We start from the raw sequence: 9,409 nt of genomic DNA, 5'->3' as shown, positions 1-9,409 counted from the left end.
CCTCACTTCTAGATGAAAAGTTCCCTTGCACCTTCAGTACAGGCCAGGGTGAGCTGGATACCAGGTTAGTGCTCATGAAGCTGTTTCCAGGAGAGGTTTTCTATAACTAACACATTTCAGGACACCAAGTTTCAAGAAGCAGATACTTTGCATAGTTTCAGCTCTCACAGAGGTGCTAACTCAGTTGCCTAGAAAACAACGTTAATTTTGAGGAAAATAACAAAAAGATGAAAGTAGTCAAGTCAAAAAAACAGCCAATATTTCCATATTCTGTAAGACTTCAGCTGTAACAGAGGCTTAGACCTTTGAATTTAGTAGCTGCCTCACACCAAACTTGTTATCTTCATTCCAGCGAAAATATAAAAATACAACATTCACGAGCAAGAGTTCTTAGCACTGCAACAAAGTCTGTGCCAAAATTAGAGATGGCTTTTTTCTCACGGGCACATCTCCCGCTCCCTTCTCTGGGATTCTGCTTTGCTGGTTTCTGTTCTGCTTGTCTGATCTGGAAAGAGCTCCAAGAGGCTTCCTAACCAACAAGGAGGGAAAGTTTCACATGGTTTTGTCACAAGTTCAAAAACTGGTCTTGACTTCCTCAAGAACATATACAGCCCCAAAAAGATTGTATCAAGAGGGGTTTCGGTGCATGCCGTTCTTGTAAAGGTATTTAATTTATTCTCCTTACAAACATGGGACAACGATTGCTCTGCAGGCACAGCAATATTCCAGCACTTCTGTCCCTTGCCAGCTCTATGATAAAATTAATAACTATGAATATTAACAAATCATTTGCCCAGCCTGAACCAGATTTTATTGAAGATGAACTGCAGTGGCTTTCAACCTGGCAGATTTGTGCAGCTTCAGCTACACTATCAGGGAAACTCAGGGACTGGCAGTGGAAATAGAGGTGCTGCAAGAGGGAACTTCACTAACAAATATAAGATTTCAAAAGACTTCACTAAAAATACAGCAAGACAAGCAACGACCTCCCTCCTGAGGATGGATAAATTCTCAGGCCCTGCCATGCAATGCCATATTTGGTATCAGTGTTCCTACACGTGGACTGCCCTCCTCTGGGAGATCCCCAAGGCCAGCTCCACACTCCCCATGGATGAGCCTTCACTCCAGCATTTTCTCAGCTAACAGACACTCTTACCTTCCCAGCTATTTGGTTTTGCCTTTTCCACTGCTCACGCCACAGAAGAGTTGCAGTGCTCCCCTGCATCCCTTTTTACCTGCTGGGCAAAGGCTGATTGCTGGCCAGCATTTCCAGGGACTGACAAGATAAACCAGATTTTGCCTCTCAACAGTGGCATTTATTTTTGTTTCTCTCCTCAACTGGCACTCTTGTGGAAGTTATAGAGAATGGTTTACCCTTGAAGCCATGACTTCCTCACCACATGTGGCTGCCTGGTACTGTGTGTGCCAGTTACACTCGCTGTAGGCAGACGTGAACAGAGCCAGAACTACAGATGTGTCCATTATCAGCTGCACACCACACACGGCCTGGGTGCCTCCTGCCCCCACAATTCCTGGGAAGCTGTCTCCTAGCAAACATCAGGACTGCAGACCCCAGAAAAGGCCTCAGGCTCAGTCCTGCAGAGGTGGGGAACACAACACCTCCAGGTATCCAGGGCACCGGCTGAGCACGAACAGCCAGACATTACCAAACACTCCAGAGTTTTCCTGCACAAACACTTGTTCTTCTAATCCAATTACTTTCCCAACACACAGAACAAATAATCACCAAGGGGTTGGAGAGCTGTAGGAGAGGTTCAGAAGCAAATTCCTAAGTACTGCAACAACACCACGAGATGACCAGCAAAGAGGCAGTTCCCCCTCACTTTCCCATTCCCTCCTGCTCTGAAGGAGATGCTGGCACCCTGCTGAGGTGCCATTTGTAGCACATGGTATTCCAAATGTTGTTTTCACAGATAATGAAATCTATAAAGCACTCAAAAGTGCAAACCTGATGCACCCAATAAAAACCACACAGGCACCTCTTCGTCTCCAAGAAAGGCAGCTCAGTCAGTCAAATTCTGCCATAACAAGCAGAAATGAAAATATTTTACTTTCAAATCCTTCCTCACCGAGTCCCCACATCATGGATAATGCACTAATGAAACAGAATGAATTATCAGGTGAGGTTCCATCAGTGTGCTGACTGTACTTTTAATGAAAACATGGACAGAGATATCATGGGCTATGAGGTACATTCAGATTCTATCAGAACAATACCTAGAACACCCCAAAATCTCCACATTACCCTTTAGCATTGCCCTGTAATCCTACGAAACAGTGCCCACTTTATGCTTGGAATATCCATATTCCAAAATAAAATTTTTATTATGAAACATAGGTTCAAAAAGAAAAACATGATTATTTCCCCCCCATTTTCTTACACAGAGTGTTGAATTATTCATATTTAAAGAGGAGCCATGGATTTCACTTTTTAAAAAAAATTATTTGTATCTATAGAACTTGCAGCTGGTAGTCTAGAAGGAGAGACCTTATCAACTTGAGAAGAGACATCCCCCAAAATACCAGAACTTTGGGGCTAGAACAGCACAGGAAGTTGTGGAAAGTTGATGACAGGTTTGACAGTTGATGACACCTTGACTAGATTTTCAGTAAGAAGATAGTAAGAAAGAGAACACTGATCTGGATTTTTCAAGTTAATGGTGGCAACATCTTGCAGCTTAAATTGTGCTGCAGACCGAGCTGGGATTCTCCTCTTGTCCTCCAGAGCTAAACCAAAGCAAACAAACAAAAGGATTTCTCATTTCCACAGTGAGAGGACCATCTGCTGCCCAAGTAACAACCCAAAATAAAACAGTCCTTCAGGCACTGTGCACACTGACAGGATTCACCACTGCGAGCAGGGCTGCCTTGCATCAGGCATGCCCTGCTCTTTTTTCCTTTTCTTGCTGGCTGTGCAGCTTTTCGGTGCTCCCAAAGGCTGTTTTATTTCCCAGACTCTCTTTAAGCAGAGACAATCTCGTGTGAGAAGTACAAGTCTTTAAGGCTAACGTTACAATCCAAGCAGAAGAGCAAGTCACACGCAGAGAAACGATTTTCAAAGCTTCGACTAATTTTAAATGACACTTACATTCATTTCTGCAATTTTCCTGCTGTAAGCACATGAAGAACCTCATTCTACATTCCACTGAACCCCTCAAATACCCTCAACAGTCCATGAACATCTGGAGTCCAAATGAATACAGAATTAATCCCTAAGGCTGGACAGAGAAAAAGGTCAGGAACCATCCCTGCTATGAGAGTCGCTGCGGAAATCTTGCAGCGGGTCACTGAAACCAGGCTGCACTTCCCTGCTGGTTTTGTAACACGCTTTCTTTTCAGAGCAGTTTGCCTTAACCAGCTCTTGCCCACAGCACAGCACTGGCATGGCTGTAATGCAGTGACCCGAACCATCCTGATAATACCTACGACACACAGCTCTATCTGTCCCCAGTAGCAAGGCATTCCTAGGACATTCTAACCAGATTCTTAGCACCTTCACTCTCCCAAGAGTCTTCAGAGGAGCTGATGGTGCTCAGCTCCTTGGGCTTCTAAGCCCTTCCTTTTCCTTCCTCAGGGGAGGGGGCGACGCATCAAAAATAAAAAAGAATAAAAGGAAAAGAAACAAAGAGTCAATGACACACACATGCTGTCCTACACACACACACACCCCCAAACAGAGGGAAAAAGCAAGGAAAAAGGAAAGTTCTACAGGGTGCTGATCTGGAATGAAATGGAATTTGGAAGAGATAGTCATATTTGGCACTGTCAGCAAAAGCTTATGAGCGGCCCGGTGACTCTCTGAGCCTTAATGCCCTTTGTACACTTGTCACTTAAAAACAGCCCTGGAAAGTTCAGCTGTGCTGCTTCTGACATGTTTTTCCCACCGCTGTTGAATGGACTTGATGGAGAGATACATTTCCTCCTCTCCCAGTTCCATACAGCACTGACCAAGAAGGACGTATTCCATTTGGCCTTCAAGTAGCGTTTTCATGGTCCATGCAGATCCCTTTAGAAACAACCAACATCAACCAGAGCTCTCTGTTGGAGAGCATGGAAATTAAAAACTCCTGATGTCCCAAAGTGCCCCTCAGGCTGAAGGCTGAGGCTCCTCACAAGGTTCCAGCTGCATCCTGAGCACGCCGCTCTTGTGCAGGAACCAGAGCTGCAGGAACTCCTCGGGCATGGCGTGGAAGCCGGAGTCGGGCAGCACGTTGTCGTAGTAGTGGTGGCTGATGAAGCTGCCGCGCAGGTCCACCGAGCAGAGCTGCAGGAACTCCTCGGGCATGGCGTGGAAGCCGGAGTCGGGCAGCACGTTGTCGTAGTAGTGGTGGCTGATGAAGCTGCCGCGCAGGTCCACCGAGAAGGGCCAGAAGCCGTAGATGGTCACCTCCTCGCACAGCCCCAGGGCTGCGCTGACCAGGAAGAGCCCCGTGGAGAGGCGCTTGGCGTGGATGCCCTTGCCCTTCCAGAAGCGGCCGATGTCCCGCAGGAAGGTGGGGTTGGCAAACAGGACAGACTGCCTGGCACCGAAGTCCTGCAGGGTGTAATAGACGCGCAGGGAGGGCCCCGTCCCCGTCCTCATGGAGAAGGCTGGCATGTAGATGTAGCTGTGGTTGTACACCTTCACGCTGTCCACAAAGGCCTTCCGGGACCACAGCAGGTTCTGGAACCTGGAATAGCACAAGGGAAAATGAGCAGGTCACACATGGATTTCCCAGATGTCTCATAATCCACCTAAGGGCTCATACCCATATTTACAATCCACTGCACACCTTTTTGAGCCCAGAGAAACTCCAGACAAACTTCTGGCTGTCTGACACGGCCTCTCTTTTGAAAACAGACACCTGAATAGAGAGTTGAAAACTATCTGGTATCCTGCCAACTCCAAAACATTTCTGATTTCATATTCTTTAAAAAAAAACCAAATGAACACTGACAACATTCTGTAAGACTCAATCCTTTTTAGCAGTATCTTTCATCTGTCCAAAAATTCAGATTTTTCAGGTATGGGAATCTATAAAAAGAAATTTTCAAATCTGTGTTGTTCTTGTTCTTAAAGGCAGACTAAAATAAGGAGGCAAGTTAGATTAGGAGAGCAAGGTGCATGTACAGATTATTTCTGTGATAGCAAAACAGCACATTCCAATTTGTTTAATTGTCAATAGCTATTTGCTGATGGCTGTTTTATTCCTGATGTCTGACTGACAAACTGCTCCACAGCCAGCATCATGGGCTATAAACTTTCCTTGCCATACCCCAAAGGTGGGGTTTCCTCCCCACCTTGGTCACTTGACAATGTCCAAAGCCTTCAGAGTGCAAAGCTTACTACAAACCAAGCCTCGCACGCTCCTCTCACTGCAGCTAGGCTGCTCCCCTGCATGTGATCCCCATTTTTCCCTCAGCTCCCAAATGCCTGTGTGCTGCCTCCCCTCCCTGTTTCCTGCAGCCAAGGCAGATGTGTCATGACTAATTCCCCAGTCACACACCACAAGAGTCAGAACAACAAAGTTAAGCCAGCAGCACTGGATTTCTTTTTCCTTTCTCTTGTGAAGGCAGAAATAGGTATATTAATATGTTTTTAAATGGTTATAAAGAGATCAATTTTATGTATAAGCCTCTTTGAAACTATAACAAGAATGACACAGGTTTAAATAGAATGCCAGATGATCTCAAGAAGAATTAAACAAAACTTCAGCTGAAATGACTGGAAACAAAAAACCCCAAACAGCTTCAACAGCATTGGAATGTCTCATAATATATGCCAGGTCTTTTTGTAGTCTTTGTTTTGGCAAAAAAACCAAACCCTTGAAATATTCTTGATAAATTGAAAGGTTTTGTTGACATTTTTAATATGAAATATTTGGTCTCTTGATTTGCTACAAGGTTCTTGCAGAACTTCCTGCACATGGTGCTAGAATGAAGCTGGTTTGAAATCTGAAATCTGTCTGGCTCTCACTGCTTCTCTGCAGATCTGCTCCTACTGCATGGTGCTATTTGCTAATGGAGACAGAGCCACTAGCTTCCAAGCAAGACATCAATTCAACCCCAACCTACAAAAAATCCCCAGTAATTTCATAACTTATTGCATTTGGCATTCTCTTCTGTGGAACCAGCCAAGACACAGCTTAGTGCAGAAGGCTGGCCAAGACCAAAATGCCTTGGCAGAAATTCACTGTCTGCTCTCCACGTGGGCCTCTCCCGCCATCACTATCAGACCTGTGACTGTTCCCCAAAATCAGCTTTACCAGCCTCTCTTCCCAAGGGGCAGCAGGACAGCCCGCAGATCACCAGGTGCATGAGTTGGCTCCATCCTACCAAGCTAATTTTGTTTCCATCAGGACACTCTCACTGAAGGGTTAAAAACAAAAAAGAAACTTCAAGCTTAATTCTTTCAATATTCACCTAAGTGCTCAGACCCCCAGTACCCAAACACTGTCCTAATATCCCCAATCACTGTGGAAAGGTCCCTGTTCAGTCACAGGGCATTGCAGGCTCAAGCTTCCTTCCACAGTGAGGGGTGTGGAGCCAGCACCCTGGCTGAGGAGGGGCCAGAGGCTGTCCCCTGAAGAGGATGGTCACTGGCTCTCCTGAAGCACCACGTCCTTTCCCACTTGGAACTAGTCCACAGTTTTACTGCAGAGGGCAAATAGTTGTGGTTCTTCTAAACCTGCGTTTTCTAGCAAATGTACCATTCTTAGACAAGCCCCACGCAGCTCAGGATGAACACATTAAAACTCCTCAGTCTCAGAGGGCCAGAGACTCTCCCAATATTCATTTGCTATCACTGCCACAACATTTGCAATTCTTCTGGATAAATCTCCCCAAAAGCTTTAAAGTAACAGGGAGTAAAGAGCAGTGCCATGAGACTGGTGCATGGGAGGGTCCATGCAGGAGGGACAGCAGCATTTGTCACCCTGCTGCAAACTGTCCTTCAGGAACATCATCACCTCCTGCAAGCCCAGCCTCATTCCAGCAGTCTGGATGGCAGTGCCGTGGGCATCCTGCCCAGTTCAGCACGTGGGCATTATGCAGGTGGCCAGGAGCCCATGGAGAAACATAAAACATGCTGATTATGGCTGGGCTGACAGTCTGACAGCCAAAAAGCTGCTGCCCATCTTGAGCACCTCATGAGGGGACATATTAGAAACAAATGAAAATTTCTGTTACCTATTTGTAAAAACGGGAGCGTTGTCCAGCATCCTGACACTTCACAGGCTGGACAGAAGCTGAGAAATCTGGGGACCAATGCTGTGCATAAGCAAGTTCCTAGAGCTGGTGCTGGAAGCTCAAGCGTGCTTTCCTTTAGCTCCCAATCCAGACAGGGAGTCCTGCGGGCTTTAAGGTACCACAGCACACCCATGCCAGCCAGAAGGCTGCTCCACGCTTGACAGAGACCAGGAAGGCTTTTCCCTAGCGGCTCTGTGGTGCCCACAGGAGCACCAAGGTGTTTGTCTCCCGCGTGTCCTGGCACAGCCCTCGATCCTCACGGGCACCAATGCCTTCCCTCGTGCCAATCCTCACCCAGAACGAGGAGCTGCTGGTTCCTGCTGGCCTCTCCGTGGCACAGCCCAGGAGCTGTGCAGCTCCACCACACACACAGCTTCCAAGGAAATGCATCAAGTGATCTAGAGCTTGCACAAGAGCGCATCTCAGGGGATGTTATCTCCCCAGCACAGCTTGGAGCAAGAAACAGCTGAACTGCTCTCAGGGTCCTGCCCTGACCTTCTGCAGGCAAGCTCACACAAACATGTGGTGAGTCGCTGGCCTCTGGGTAAAAGTGGAGCTGGAATCTTCCAAGCTCTGAGCAGCACCTGGAGACTCCACAAGCAGCTTGGGAATGTGCCATGATGTGTTCCAGCAGCTCCCAGAGAGGCACGAGTGACTGAACCCTGGCAAAAACAGATCACAGCAGCTCCAGCCCAGGCACTTCTATTTCCACTGCACTCATCAGGGGACAGTGAACAACTCAGAGCATCAGCACCACATGTTTCCGTCAGGTTCCTAGGAAAAATCAACTCAAACCCAGCAACTTTCAGCAGCATGTGGAGGCAGAGCTGCACAGGTATCAGAGAAATAGTTTCCTTGCCAGCAGCTGGAGAACTCCCTCAAATCTCTGCTCTACTTTTCCAGACAGAAATATTCATCCAAGAGAAAACTGCCATGGCACACTGTCACAACAGAACCACCGAAGACTTAAGAGCAGTAAATGCTTTGGGTTTTGTTTTTAATCTGTTTTTTAATGTTCCTTAGCAGATTCACAGGGACTGTGCTGCTCTCTGGTACTGAGAGACAGTTCTCAGTAACCACGAGGAATTTGCTGCAGTGACATTGAGCTAACCCTCTTGCAGATAATTATGGCAGCATTCCCTTGCATCTTGGTTTCCTTTTGATCTCCCCAGAGTCGCTATCTCATGCCTGTGACGATATCCCAGGCATTGACTCTGCTGGCATCTGCAAAGTCACAGGTTCAGCATTCTGCAGTAACTGGCAGTTGACTTATCAGAGGGGAAAAATAAAATTATGTAACGAGGGGAACAGCTCAAATGCCAAAGAAATAGCGTATTATTTTAAAATTATGACAGAGCTCAAGGGAATAGAGCAGAAGGCGTAAAGACTTACATTTGTTATGTCCCTATGACAAACAATAACCTCACAAAAACTATTTAGGTAATTTGATGTCAGCACTAGCCAAGAATGATTTAGCAATTGCTGCAGCTGTTGGACTCTGCTCACAGCTGGGGTCACAAGGAGTCAGCCTGCAAACACACACGTGAGCCTGCTCTGCTGTGACAGAGGGGTTGTACTGCACTCATTGCTCAGAGCGCCATCCCAACAGTAGTGCCCTCCTCTGTGCCCTGTGCTCTCACATCCAGCTCCTCCTGAGGATGCGCCCCTCTGGGGCTGCAGCAGACAATCTCACTGGCACACAGCCTGTGTCCCAATTAACACATTGCTTCTGTGTGCTCATTCCACATCTAGCATGCTTTAGGTGCAAGGCAAACTTTGTACTTGTCCACACAGGGAGCCAGAATGGAGCACTTAAAGCACTATAAGTGGACCCCATTTCATTTTACCCCAGCTTTCCCAACAACACAAGCCACTGTTTACTCACCCTAAGGATGGCAACCTGACTTAAGGATCAATTATAATCCCACTAAGGTCAATGGCAAATCCAACTCTGATCCCAGTGTTCTGTCTGACCTCATTTCAGGCACCTTAAGCAGGAGGCATTCTCTCCTGTTCTCACTCTGGGTCCCTCCACAGGCACCCAGCTGAGAGCTCGTGGCACAAGTGGGATGATGCTATTCCCACATTTTCCTTCCCCTCTGCCCCTCTTTCCTGCTGGCTGTTTATGGACCAGATGCTCGCTGCCCTCAGGGGTGACTGA

General features: G+C 47.0%; 1 protein-coding gene across 1 annotated transcript in view; it reads right to left on the bottom strand.

Moving 5' to 3' along the window:
• Positions 1–4,282: 4,282 nt before the first annotated feature.
• ST8SIA1 (ST8 alpha-N-acetyl-neuraminide alpha-2,8-sialyltransferase 1) overlaps positions 4,283–9,409 on the bottom strand; it is a gene marked incomplete at its 3' end in the record, with an annotated part of 88,885 nt that continues 83,758 nt past the window's right edge. Inside the window, exon 5 of the mRNA XM_031063141.1 lies at positions 4,283–4,691. Within this exon, the coding sequence (XP_030919001.1) occupies positions 4,283–4,691 (409 nt within the window). The remainder of the gene's footprint in view (positions 4,692–9,409) is intronic.

Source organism: Geospiza fortis, unplaced genomic scaffold, assembly GCF_000277835.1.
Source record: "Geospiza fortis unplaced genomic scaffold, GeoFor_1.0 scaffold292, whole genome shotgun sequence".
Lineage (NCBI taxonomy): Eukaryota > Metazoa > Chordata > Aves > Passeriformes > Thraupidae > Geospiza > Geospiza fortis.
This window is presented reverse-complemented; position numbering and strand designations above follow the sequence as displayed.